Source organism: Saprolegnia diclina (genome assembly GCF_000281045.1).
Source record: "Saprolegnia diclina VS20 unplaced genomic scaffold supercont1.34, whole genome shotgun sequence".
In the NCBI taxonomy this organism is placed as follows: domain Eukaryota; phylum Oomycota; class Saprolegniomycetes; order Saprolegniales; family Saprolegniaceae; genus Saprolegnia; species Saprolegnia diclina.
Genome location: NW_008246101.1, coordinates 84,951 through 96,866, shown reverse-complemented (window position 1 = coordinate 96,866; position 11,916 = coordinate 84,951). Strand labels below are relative to the sequence as shown.

The 11,916-nt window shown below is 57.1% G+C and overlaps 5 protein-coding genes across 6 annotated transcripts in view; 4 read left to right on the top strand and 1 right to left on the bottom strand.

Moving 5' to 3' along the window:
- Positions 1–56: 56 nt before the first annotated feature.
- SDRG_10210 (hypothetical protein) lies at positions 57–3,336 on the bottom strand (the record flags this gene model as incomplete). Its single annotated transcript, XM_008616191.1, has 7 exons — positions 2,811–3,336; positions 2,414–2,761; positions 2,098–2,364; positions 1,868–2,000; positions 1,463–1,818; positions 107–1,387; positions 57–80 (listed from the first exon to the last, which is right to left on the bottom strand). Exons 1-7 carry the CDS (start codon positions 3,285–3,287, stop codon positions 57–59), a joined length of 2,886 nt encoding a protein of 961 aa, XP_008614413.1. The 5' UTR covers positions 3,288–3,336.
- Positions 3,337–5,149: 1,813 nt separating this feature from the next.
- On the top strand, positions 5,150–6,921 carry SDRG_10209 (hypothetical protein; the record flags this gene model as incomplete). The annotated part of the gene is made up of 1 exon (XM_008616190.1): positions 5,150–6,921. The coding sequence occupies exon 1, from the start codon at positions 5,191–5,193 to the stop codon at positions 6,919–6,921; it is 1,731 nt and encodes a 576-aa protein (XP_008614412.1). The 5' UTR covers positions 5,150–5,190.
- A 573-nt stretch (positions 6,922–7,494) lies between these two features.
- Positions 7,495–9,133, top strand: SDRG_10208. Of its 2 annotated transcripts, none has more exons than XM_008616189.1 (6): positions 7,495–7,679; positions 7,724–7,835; positions 7,893–8,045; positions 8,091–8,250; positions 8,309–8,321; positions 8,389–9,133. In XM_008616189.1, exons 1-4 carry the CDS (start codon positions 7,512–7,514, stop codon positions 8,237–8,239), a joined length of 582 nt encoding a protein of 193 aa, XP_008614411.1. In that variant the 5' UTR covers positions 7,495–7,511; the 3' UTR covers positions 8,240–8,250; positions 8,309–8,321; positions 8,389–9,133. The 2 variants fall into 2 exon arrangements, with proteins under 2 accessions (XP_008614411.1, XP_008614410.1); XM_008616188.1 differs by having other exon boundaries at positions 8,088–8,250.
- A 140-nt stretch (positions 9,134–9,273) lies between these two features.
- Positions 9,274–10,621, top strand: SDRG_10207 (hypothetical protein). The gene is made up of 5 exons (XM_008616187.1): positions 9,274–9,383; positions 9,430–9,471; positions 9,522–9,712; positions 9,754–9,919; positions 9,976–10,621. The coding sequence occupies exons 1-5, from the start codon at positions 9,294–9,296 to the stop codon at positions 10,495–10,497; spliced, it is 1,011 nt and encodes a 336-aa protein (XP_008614409.1). The 5' UTR covers positions 9,274–9,293; the 3' UTR covers positions 10,498–10,621.
- An 896-nt stretch (positions 10,622–11,517) lies between these two features.
- Positions 11,518–11,916, top strand: part of SDRG_10206 (hypothetical protein) — a gene marked incomplete at its 3' end in the record, with an annotated part of 1,695 nt that continues 1,296 nt past the window's right edge. Inside the window, exon 1 of the mRNA XM_008616186.1 lies at positions 11,518–11,905. Within this exon, the coding sequence (XP_008614408.1) occupies positions 11,558–11,905 (348 nt within the window). The 5' untranslated portion in view covers positions 11,518–11,557. The remainder of the gene's footprint in view (positions 11,906–11,916) is intronic.

Here is an 11,916-nt window from a genome sequence, read left to right as displayed (position 1 = left end):
CGCCGAGCTCGCCGTAGAACGCGATGCGACCTCCTTTTTGCAGCAAGAGAAGCGAGTCAAAGAGCTCGAAGATCTGGATACTGGGCTGATGGATCGTGCAAATGACCGTGCGGCCCGTGCGTGCGATCGACTGGACACCGCGCATGACAAACTGCGCTGAGCGAGCGTCCAACCCCGAGGTAGGTTCGTCCAAAAACAAGATGCTCGGGTTGGCGACGACCTCGACACCGATCGTGACGCGCTTCTTCTGTTCGACGCTGAGGTTCAGAACGCGTTCGTGGGCGATCTTGTCGAGCTCGAGGAGCGTCAATGTCTCGCGCACCAAGCTGAGCTTGGCATCCAACTCGAACGTCTGCGGCAGCCGCAGAAACGCTGAAAACTCGAGCGCCTCGCGGATCGTCGACTTCTCCGAGTGGATGTCCATCTGCTCGCAGTAGCTGGCGATGCAGCTAAAGGTCGCGGGGTTCTTTGGCTCGCCGTTGATGAAGACGTCGCCGGCGATGCGGCCACCAGTCTTGCGACCCGCGAGAACATCCATGAAGGTCGTCTTGCCCGCGCCGGACGACCCCATGAGCGCGGTCATCGTGCCCGGCTCAAACGACGCCGTGATGTGCTGCAGTAGCTGTCGCTCGTCGCCCGACGGCATCTTCACAAAGTAGTCCAAGTCGCGGACGGCAATGCGCGCGGGATAGAACGGGAGCTGCGTCGGCGTGGTGTCGATCGTGAGCGCGGTCGCCGAGCCGGCTTTGGGCACCATGGGGGGCGCCGTCCCGCGCACTTGCGTATCAAACCGAATAAAGTGCAGCGCGAGGGCGTTCAGCGTCGTAAAAAACAGGTAGTAGCCAAAGAGAAGGAGGAGGCCGTACCCAATGTACGCGTTGTCTTGGTGGATCTCAAACATGTCGAGGTTGTCAGCGCGTTCGTCCGGCGAGTAGCGTGTGCTGCTGTACTCGTTGAGCATGATGGAGCGGAGCGCCCACGTGAGCGGGTTGCACCAGTACATCCAGCGCCAATAAGTTGGAATGAGATCGTAGAGCACAATGTTGCCCGAAAAAAGAACGAAAAACACTATCGAGCAGGCGGCGAACGACTGCGCAATGGAGATCGTCGGCGCGATCGAGCTCAGGAGCGTGAAGTACGCCGCAATGACGTGCTGGAAGATCACGAGGATCGCGAGGTACGTGAAGTACACGGACGTCTCGTGCGCCAGGCCGCTCATAAAGTAAAAGATGGTGCCGAGGACGACCGCGACGACGAGGTTGATGGGGATCTGGACGACGGCCTCGGCGATCGCATACGACGACGTTCGGAAGAAATTGCGCGACCGCTGCTTGTAAAACACGTTGCGCACGGCGAGCGAGATCGTAATGCGCTGCCACGCGTGGCGCTACAACCTCAGATCAGAACGGATGGAACAATGAAAAATGAAAAATAAAAATGAAAATTGAAACATGAAAACTACCAGAAAAATGGCAATCGTGAAGAAAAGCATGCGCAGATACAAGGACGCGTCGCAGTTGAGGTAGATGATGCCGAGGAGCAAGCCCTCGACGCACGACTCGATAAACTTGCCGTAGAGCAGCTCCTTGTCGCGGATCCAAAAGACCACTTGGCGCGCCATGAGCAGCTTGGTGCTGTCCCAGAACGCGAGGCTAAACCGCGTCGTTCGGCGCGCTAGAAACGCGAGGCGCTTGACGCTCGTCACGTCGTACTGCAGGCTGCTGTTCTTGAGCCACATGCGCACCGCCGCGTGCATCGGCGACGCTGCGAACGCCTCCCCGAACGCCTCGGACGTCGTCGGCGCCGGTGTCGGGTGCTCTAGTATAAAAATCATTTGTTTTTATTTTTTGAAGTATCAAGTTGATACCAGGGTTGAAGTACTTGGTACCGCTGCCCGCGACGACTTCCAGCATGAAGATGGACGGGTCGGTGCGCGCTGGGCACACAAACCCGAGCGACTGAAAGTACGGCATTGTCGACGTCCGCGGACCGTGGTACACCTACCACATGTCGTCATCAGATGTGATGTTGTGCCAGATGTCGACGCCAGATGGTATCTGGTATCTGGATCAAATGAATGATATGGGTGGACCGTACCAGGTGTCCGTCCGAGAGCATCAAGATGTCGTCAAAAAGCTCGACGACCTCGGGGGGTGGCTGCAGCAGGGCCACAATGCAGCTGCCGCCCAATGACTTGGTCCACGTTCTGAGTGCGTTGACAATGTCAAAGGTGGCCGCCGAGTCGAGGCCCGTGCTGATCTCGTCGCAGAGGAAAATGCTTTGCCCGCCGACGAGCATCTCACCCACAGTCACGCGCTTGCGCTCCCCGCCGCTCACACCCCGCAGCATGTCGTCGCCGACGATCTACAGAATCGAGTTCACTGAAACGACGAGCGCATATCGCAGGACCTACCGTGTCGGCGCAGTTGGAGAGACCGAGGATGTGCAGGTAGAGGTCCGTGCGCAGATTCGCCACGTCGGCCATTTTTTCCTCGGCCTTGGTCGGAGACTGCGACCCCGACTTCTTTTTTGGGCGGCCGTTGAGGCAAAGGTCCGCAAACTTGAGTGTCTCGCGCACCGTCATGGTCGCGATGTGGTTGTCGCGCTGGTCGACGAGCCCAAGGAGCTTGCGGAGGTCGATCTGGTCGCACGTCAGGCCGCTGTAGGTCACGCTGCCGCCGATGTTTGTGTTTTTGGTTGGGAGTTTGTTGGCGAGCGCCTTGAGGAACGAAGTCTTGCCCGAGCCCGGACTCGCCAGCAGCTATGCAACGCCATCAGAAGGTAGTTTCCGATACCGTATAAGATCGTACCAAGGTCATGCTGCCCGGTGGAATGACGCCCGACATCGGGTGCAGCACTGTCTTCTCGACGCTTGGCGGCTTGCAGCAGAATGGGAAGAAGAGCTGCCGGAGGTAGCTGCCAACCGTGCCAGACGCAAGCGAGTTGGCACTCGACTGCGCCGAGAACGCGAGGTTCGTGAACCGAATTTCGGGCGTCTGGAGCTGCAAGTTGGTCGTCTCGGCGAGCTTGTTGTACTTTTCAAAAAACTTTTTGAGGCCGCCGCTCAGCATCGTGTCGATGCTCGCAGCGTTGAGCGAGCTCGTGAGCACTGAGTGGCACGCCGAGTACGGGTCTTGGAGCCCCTTGAAGTTCATGTCGGTGCGCACGCGCGGGATTGTGCCGTTGATCGCAGGTATTTCGGGCAAGGCGGCAAAGGACGCGCGCCGCACGCAGACGGGCAGGACCTCGGCCTTCTTGGCCTTGGCGCCGACCTCGACGTTGTCCATTCCCTGGCAAAAAACGCGCAATGGCTGCTCAACCGATATCTATTCAAAGACGTGCGAGCTAAATACGTAGAAGCATTTTCAACTATTTTGGGCCAGGTTTGGGTCCAGTGCAAATTGGCCGCGTTCGAGTACTGCAGTACTTTTGAATGGCATCAATGCAAGCTGTGCTAAAAGGTCAAGGGGGGGCTCGCGTCCGAAGAAGGCGGTGTTCCCAATCACCGGCTACAAGGGACCCGACAGAACGAATTGGAGCAGCCGTCTTTAGGGACTGCCGCCATAGACCCGCACCATTCTACCACACAGAGCCGGGCAGACACAAGAAACACACATCGATTTATGGTGTTGAAATGGGCACAAGCAGCGTTTGGTGCGTCGGACCTTGAACGTCCGCTCCGTGGTTTCTAACGGCTGACGGCCTTTGCGGGTGGACTCGGATGCGGCCGGTTGAGGCGTCGGTTTGGACCGCACCATAGTTGTCAGTTGGCCGGTTTGGACATAGTTGTTAGTTGCACGGAGCTACAAGCACGGAGTCAACCCGCGCATCTTGGACACCCCATCAGAGGAGAAACTTGCTGGACTCTAGGTGCAAACACGAGTTGAACTTCATCGATCTATCGCCGAGCGTGCATATGAGGTAAGTCGAGAGGGAAGAAACAAACGAGAAAGCACTAGCGGTCGCAATCGAAGTGCAAACGTTTCGCTACCTCAACCGTCCTTGAGGCTGAGGTTGACTCGCTAAACGGGCTACCCCGCACACTTCTCTCATCCCATGCACTGTACTGGGAGTCAACCCGCGTCACCAACACCGATAACAAAGCGTCATGACAAACAAGTAATGCCGATCCCTCCATGGCGTCGTCGTTGCTAACGTCGGCGGCGATGATCATGAGGTGATGACGATGTTGACGCTTGTGTTATAACTTAGGCTCGGCTCGACCGCGTGCCATGGCCACGACGAAAGCTCCGTCCTCGCATAAGCCTGAAAACCACGGATCGGACCCGGCCCAAGAAGAAAACAAGTCGGTTTTTGTAGTCGCTAGGTGGCGTTGAAAAATAGACTTGCGTTCACTATGCGCTTATGCTAGGGCCACCTTGCATGCGCGGTGTTTTCTGAGTTTCGAGCTTCTGATTCAGCACTTCAACAAGTGACCTTGCGACCGTAGTACCAACGTGGCACGGCTCCACACTCAGACGAGCTGTTTTGGCATCGCTTTGGTTTACGGTACGCTCGACGTATCGTGCGACGACACGATCTCTCACAAGCGGTACGAGCCAATTTTACCTCGTCGGCTGGGGAGAAATGCCTGACGCGAAGCCCCAGTGCCACGTGAGGCGAAGGCTTTTACTGGAGATACATGTCCGTGAAGGAGCTCGAGGACTCCCATTCTGGCTCTAATGGCATTCCTCCGTGTATTGCAGATGTTTACGGATCTGAAAACTAACACAACCATTCGAATCATTACCACACTGTGATAGAAAAACCCCATGGTTGCGTTAGTTTTTGCGAACGGCGGCACCAGATGTCGTCTGGTCAACTGAAAAAGCACCTCCTGCCCCGCGTCTATCCGCGTGCCCACACACGACAGTACGGATCGTAGTTTTGCATGCCGATCTACTTGCTTCTGGCGCATTCCAGTACATGACGCACATCCCAGGCTCGAAATGCACTGACGACATCGGTTGCCGCCGGCGTAGCACTTCGTAGTGTCATCCAAGTAGTGATCCACCAGCTGTCGCGTTGGGCTTCGTGAAACGAGCGGCTGACGTTGCACTCGGCGTCCACTTAGAAAGGGTGACGATTACGAAGTTCCAGGTCCTTTCTGCGGAAGGTGAACTTCAATCTAAGTTAATTTCGTGCTCGATTCGCCTTCTCACTTTTTGATTTGCCTCCAAGACCAACAAGATGGCCACGACTCAAAAAGAGCTCGGACAAATGGACCTCCAGGAGCGCGTCTCCTACATCCAGTCCGCGACCAAGGACAAGGATGCCGATGGTGACTACACTGACGCCAAGACGCCCGGTGAGCTCGAAGACGGCGCACTCGTTGCTGGTGGTGCGCTCTCGCTCGTCTCTCGTGAGGCCCTCGCGCTCTTCTCGCAGTACTTTGCCATCGGTATCCTCTACGGCATGTTGCCCGGCATGCAGTACTCGGTGTTCCAGAACTACTTGAAGATGGAAGGCTACCAAGTGTCGGCCTACGGTGTCCTCGTCGTGCTCGGCTGGTCGTTCAAGGTCTTCTTTGGTATGCTCTCGGACTGCGTCCCGATCATGGGTTACCGCCGCAAGCCGTGGATGCTCATCGGCTGGATGATCGCCACGATCTGCCTCTGCGTCATGACGTTCTCGTCGTTCCCGGACCCGTACTGCGATGCGCGCAAGATCCCCTGCCCGAAGAAGGTGCCGACCGGCGCCAACATGACGGCGGCCCTCAAGCAGTGGTACAACTTTGACGCGCCGGACCAGGGTGGCAAGTTTGTCATGCTCTCGGTCATTGTCAGCTTTGGCTACGTCATGGCCGACTGCGCCGCCGACGCCATGGTCGTCCAGTACGCCCAGCGTGAGCCCGTGGCCATTCGCGGCCGCACCCAGACCGCCATCTACACGCTCCGCTACATTGGCTCGACGGTCGCCCAGGTGTGCATTGCCTTTCTTCTCAACGGCGCTGAGTACGGCGGCTCGTTCAGCTACTCGGTGTCGCCCAACGTCATTTACGCCATTTGCCTCGTGCCGTGTGCTCTCATCATGTTCAGCACGCTCTTCCTTCTCGTTGAAGTCAAGACCGAGCGCACGCCGTTCGGTGCCTACATCTCCAACTTCTGGGGTCTTCTCCAGAAGCGCGTCATGTGGCAGATCTGCGCCTTCAAGTTCATCAACCAGGTCTTTGCCGGTATCAGCGCCACCCCGGGCAGTCCGATGGCTTCGGTCTGGGCTGAAGTCGAGCCGCTCAACGATGCGCTCTCGGGTGTCTTGAGCTACCTCATCATGACGCTTGTCATGGCGGCTGTCGGCAAGTGGGGTCTCCACTGGAACTGGCGCTGGGTCATCGCTCTCGGCACGGTCGGTATCATCCTTATCGACGGCATTGTCATTTTTGTCACGATCTGGGATGTTTTCCGCAACCAGTGGTTCTTCACGGGCGTCCCGCTTGCCGACAATGTCCCCGCCGGTATCCGCTTCATCGTCGCCACGTACTGCGCTGTCGAGATTGCTGACGTCGGTAACGAGGGCGCCACCTACGGCCTTGTGTCGACGATCTCCAACTTGGCGTCGCCGTTCGCGTCGGTGATCTACAAGCTCATCGACTCGTACTTTGACGTGTCCATGGACCAGATGGCGGTTGATGACAACCATGTCCGCTGGGAGGTCACGTACTGCTACTTCATCTCGTATGCGTGCAAGCTTGCGGCGCTTGGCTGGCTCTTCCTCCTCCCGCCGCAGAAGGAAGCCATGCAGGCGCTCAAGAAGCGTGGCCAGACAAGCAAGCTCGCGGGCGCGCTCTTGGTCATTATCTTCTTCCTCGCGCTCACGTTCTCGGTGACGACCAACTTTTTGTCCGTGTACCCGTCGACCAAGTGCCTCCGCGTCGCTGGCGGCAAGGGCCGCAAGAACGGCACGTGCATCGTCAAGAAGTAAATTGACTAGCGTCTCGCTGCCCCTTATGTACTAATGTCGTGTTTTCTCTATAAACGGTTGCTGTGTTTCGGTAGCAATTGATCACCGCGTTGGACACACCGCTCTATCCCGTGATACCGCGCTGCAGCACGAAACTGAACCTAGGTCGACAGCTATGAGAGCGCCTGGTCCTAGGCGGTCAGGTATTAGGCAGCGTCTCCCCAGAGAACGGATACAGTAGTCTAATTGCCCCTGTGACAGACGTATATGATTGGCTTAGAAATACGTGCACCTGATTGGCCAGCTACTAAGAATGTTCTATTAAGTACGCTTTCAATCTAAAAATGCGTATGCCTCTCTTTTAAAGTTCGAAAACGGACTTTAGGCGTTTCGACGGCTCGGATCTCCAAAGTTTCTTGTCATATCTTGTCATATTGCGGTGTGTGTGAATAATAATCATTTGATGTTTGTATGAATAAGCAATTACTCGGATTAAAAACGCTCGTGACAGAAACGGCGCCTACTGGCGCCCCTGTCCGTTTTGTCACCTGACAGATCGATCTTATGAGGAGCCACCGTGATCTTTCGAAAGATCTCAGACCAAAATAGCAATGGCGAAGAGGAAGCAACGGACGGAGGACGCGACCGATGCCGTGGCCAAGGCCAGACCACCGAGGAAGTCGGTGGAGCGGTTCAGGGCGACCAGCGCGGATGATAAGGCTGCGCCGGGCGAGACGTCGACAAGCAAGGCGCCTCAACGAGAGCCAAACCAGGCGCCAGTACCTCTGTGTCCAAGCGCTCTGATGCTTACGAGGTGCTACAGGACGTCGAGTCTTCTGTCTCGCTCCCGCCCACGGAAGTCTCCTTGTCCCTTGATCCCGACGATGAACTCGAAGACAAGGTCGATGACAGAGACGTCGACCATGGCACACGCAGTACGGTGCCATGGCTCGCCGTTGTCCTTAGGTATTGACCCCGATTGACTACGCTAGAGGATTACGACGACGAGTTCGAGGAAGCTGGTGCGAGTTATGTAGCGGCAAAAGCGGTCATGGCCAAGATCGAGGCCGAGCGAAAGTGGCCATCGATGGTCCATCTACTCGACGTCGAACTCAAGGAGCTGAAGGCTCAGTTCAAGGGGAGCGGTGCTTTCAATGGCTCGAAGGCCAGGGGTTTACGTCTCACAGTAGGTGTCGTTGAGGAGCTCGGGCTCACACCTGGACTACAATCGCACTCGGTGCGTCGAGGTTCTGCGGGTCTGCGGCGTTTGCTATTTCCTCCGACAATATCAACATACAAAGGATTTGCAAGCGTGGGCATTGGTCAAGGGACTCTCTAAGCGAAGTATTGGTACATCAATAGCTATTACCTACCTTTCATCTCATGGCTCGTTGCGAACTACGAATAGGAACCACGCTACGGTACGACCAAGTAGACAAGGCGGCTTACGACATGTGGAAGTCTCATGTCATCCCAATGACCGAGTAGCAGGAAGCGGTCTTCTACGCCAACTTCAAGCTGATCGACTGCCTCGGCTATGCTGCGTGGTCACTCCTGATCGCTACGATGGCCTCGGCAAGCTTATGCATGAGGCCTTCATGGTCTAGGATTCAAAGAATGCTTTCAATTTACATTTCTTCACCAAGGTGACGTAGGCGCGGATTCGCACGGCGGGACTCCATGAGCGCGGGTTTGAAGCTCGGCGGTGCGAAGCGCGATCGGTGCATGTAGGCGCGCGGGTACTCGTGCGCTTGGCTTGTGGGCGCGCAGGTGCTCGTGTACTCGTGGGCGCGTGGGTGGGAGTGAGCACGCGAGAGTAGGCGCTCTCGAGCGCCAGAGGGCGCGCGAGCGCTAGTGGGTACGCGGGCGCTAGTGGGCACGCGGGAGTAGGCGTGCGGTGGGCACGCGGTGGGTGCTCGTGGGCGCTCGTGGGTGCTCGTGGGCGCTCGTGGGCACTCGTGGGAGCGTCATGGTCGCTGACATTCATTGGGGTCGGTGCCCGAGAGTCGCGGCGGCGCTGTGGCCACGGCCGGCATGTACCTGTCGTCAATTGCGTGTTCGCGAATGCTTGACTGGCAGGCCATTCACTCAGGTACGATTAGCTTGGCCAATGGCATGCTCTTGTCATTTTGTCACGGCTTCTGATTGGTCTCTCTCTCCTATACTTGTTGTTTGTATGCTGGTGTAATTATTTTTTGTCATGGCGGAGGCCAATACAATTTTCAAATGTGTTGGCGGCGTGACAAGTTGTCACCTGTGTTTTACAGTGCAAGGCTCTCCTCGACAAAATAGGTTTATGAAAAAGACATGCGTTAAATAGTCAACAGAATGAGCTAAAGATGGCGAGCGCCTAATATTAGCACCCTCCTGCCCACTATAGCAGTTGACATCCGATGCATGCAAGTGTGCGTGTGAACGGGCTGCACCAGCCCTTCTCGAGGGACCAGGTCACGAGCTGGGTCCTGCAGCCGTGCCTCTTTGCCGTACGTCAAACGTCTCGCCACCTCCTCACCACTTTATATCTCGTAGGCGTTTGTGGCCATCACAGTGAGCTGCCTCGACGGCCTCCTCGTGCGTTTGGCGCTTTTGACCTGCATCCGCTCAACGTGTCGATGTACTAGGCGCTATGGGTGCTACTGCCGTATGTCGCTGTGATGGGGCTCTTCTCCGTCTGTTGGTTTCTCTGCGAGAGCCGCAACCCCGCGGCAGCGACCGCCACCCGCAAGTGGTGCGTGCCAGTCCCGGCCAAGCCCATTCGCTACTGCAGCGCGTGCGCCAAAAACAGCCCCGGGCTCGACCACCACTGCACATGGTAGGACCGTCCTCTTACTTGCAAAATGCAACGGTGCGTAGGCTCAATACGTGCATTGGCGAGGCCAACTACGAGCCGTTCTACCTCTTGATCGTCGCAGGCACCAGCGCCACGGTGTACCAAGCGATTGTCGGTATTGTCGTCGCCACCTACTGGCTCGACGACGTTCTCCGGTGGCACCCGTCGGCGGACCGGGACGGCCTTCTCGTAAAACCTCTATTTCTGTTGTACCGAATGCGTCAACGGGTGTATAATTGCACTAGGCGGCGCTTTGGCTGCATAACCTTGTCTGCCTCGTCTTGGGGGCTGCATACGGCGCCCTCACGGGCTTCCATACCTACCTCCTCTATCTGCGCATGGGCACGTACGACTTTATCCTCAAGTACGGCATGCAGAACCGCTGCATTCGGCTGCTCAAGTGCCAATGCCTCTCGCCCACGCGACCACTGAAACCCACTGTACCGTCCAAAACCCCTAAGTCGCCGCCCACGCCTGCTAAAAAAGGGGACAGCGTCACGCCCGACACCGACGAATGGAAGCAAACACCATCTCGCAAGCTCGGTCCGGCGGCAAGTGCGACGATGGCGGCGACCAAAGTGGCGGAAGGACGCCGGTCGACCAAGATATCGGTCGAAGATGAGCTCGACGACATCCCGCATGTCCGGCGCAGTGGGTCCACCAAGTCGTTTGAGCATCTCTCGGTTCATGATGTTCAAATGGCACCGGCACCCGCCTCGGCCACGACCGACGACGACCCATCCATGGAGAGTGATCCCGTGGAGTAAAACCTCCGACGACGATGCGAGAACGTACGAGTAGTAGAAGCCACCTTCAAGTAGAAGAAACCGAGTCGAAAAAATTATCGACAACCTGTCCTTCTGAGAACTGCCAATGCGAGACGATTCGCCACAGAATGATGGACATGTTGAACCCACGGCGATGCTCGCAGTGCACTGATATCCGCGTGATTGTACCGGTGCGCGATTTGGCTCCAGCGCAACGACCCTCGAACGGGCCTCACAAAGACGATTGAAGCCCAAATGAGATGTGTCCGCGCTCGACGTCGCCCGTCCAAGGACCCAACCTTGGTTGTCCGGGCGAAGCTCGCTGCTCAGCAATGATACCGCACCGCCGACCTGGCCCTTGATAACGACGGAACCCAGGTGCGTCGAGCTGGTGCGTCGTCCAGTCCCTCGTGAAAAACGCGTTTAACCAAACAGGTGTGTGGACTAGACAGCCGCTAAATGCAATCCGTGTGCCACGTTGAAATGGGTGCAAGATACATGCGACGCGCCTGCGACACGGCGCAAAAGCAACGACCCGCTCCTCTCACGCTTTCATTCATCGATCCCGGAGACTCTCGGGTCCTTCATAATGGCCGCATTCAAAATGACGGTCGAGTTTGCGTGCGCCTGCCAGGGAGGCAAGGGCGACAAGCGAGCGCGCTGCCTCATACACTGCCTCGACACCCACGACGCACCCATTGCACGATGCAGCAGATGGCCTTGTGCTCGCCTAACGTTTCTCCTCGTGTCGTTTGCAGAATGTGTTGGCGCCAACGTAGAGGTAGCCTAACGATTTTGCTGCAGATGGCGCTCACTTCGGACGTTTCTCAGCATCGTCTCAATGAAAATGACACGCATGCAAGCAGGCAAGGACATCACCAACTGCGCACCTCTGTCGATGCTCAAAGAGCCCAAACAGAGCATATTGCTAGCTGCCATGCGCATGCACGCCAAAGACAAGGTGTTGGCGGTGTGTTCAGCATGCCGGAGGTTGAATAGAGACAGTATTGGGAAAGTCTGCGCGCGTGCCTGCGTCGGCTGGCCCACTTTTCGCCGCGCGATGGCCGACGTCCGTCCGTCCCTGGACTTGTACGAGCGACGCTCGGGCGTCTTCTCGTCTGCGTCGCCGTTCACCGAGGCCAGCTTTGATGTGACCCAGAGCATTCGGCTCACGGGACTGGGTGGTGCCTTGCGGCCGGGTGGCGCGCCCGCGTACACGAGCCCGGCCGTGCTCGCGCTCCTCGCACAGTACGTCGCGATCGGTCTGCTCTACGGGTCGCTCCCGAATCTCTTATACCCGTATTTTACGGGCTATTTTCACGTCCAAGGCCATCAGTACAACTCGGCCAAGACGCTCCTCACGCTCGGCTGGTCGCTCAAGGTGTTTGTCGGTATTCTCTCCGACTGCGTGCCCATTGC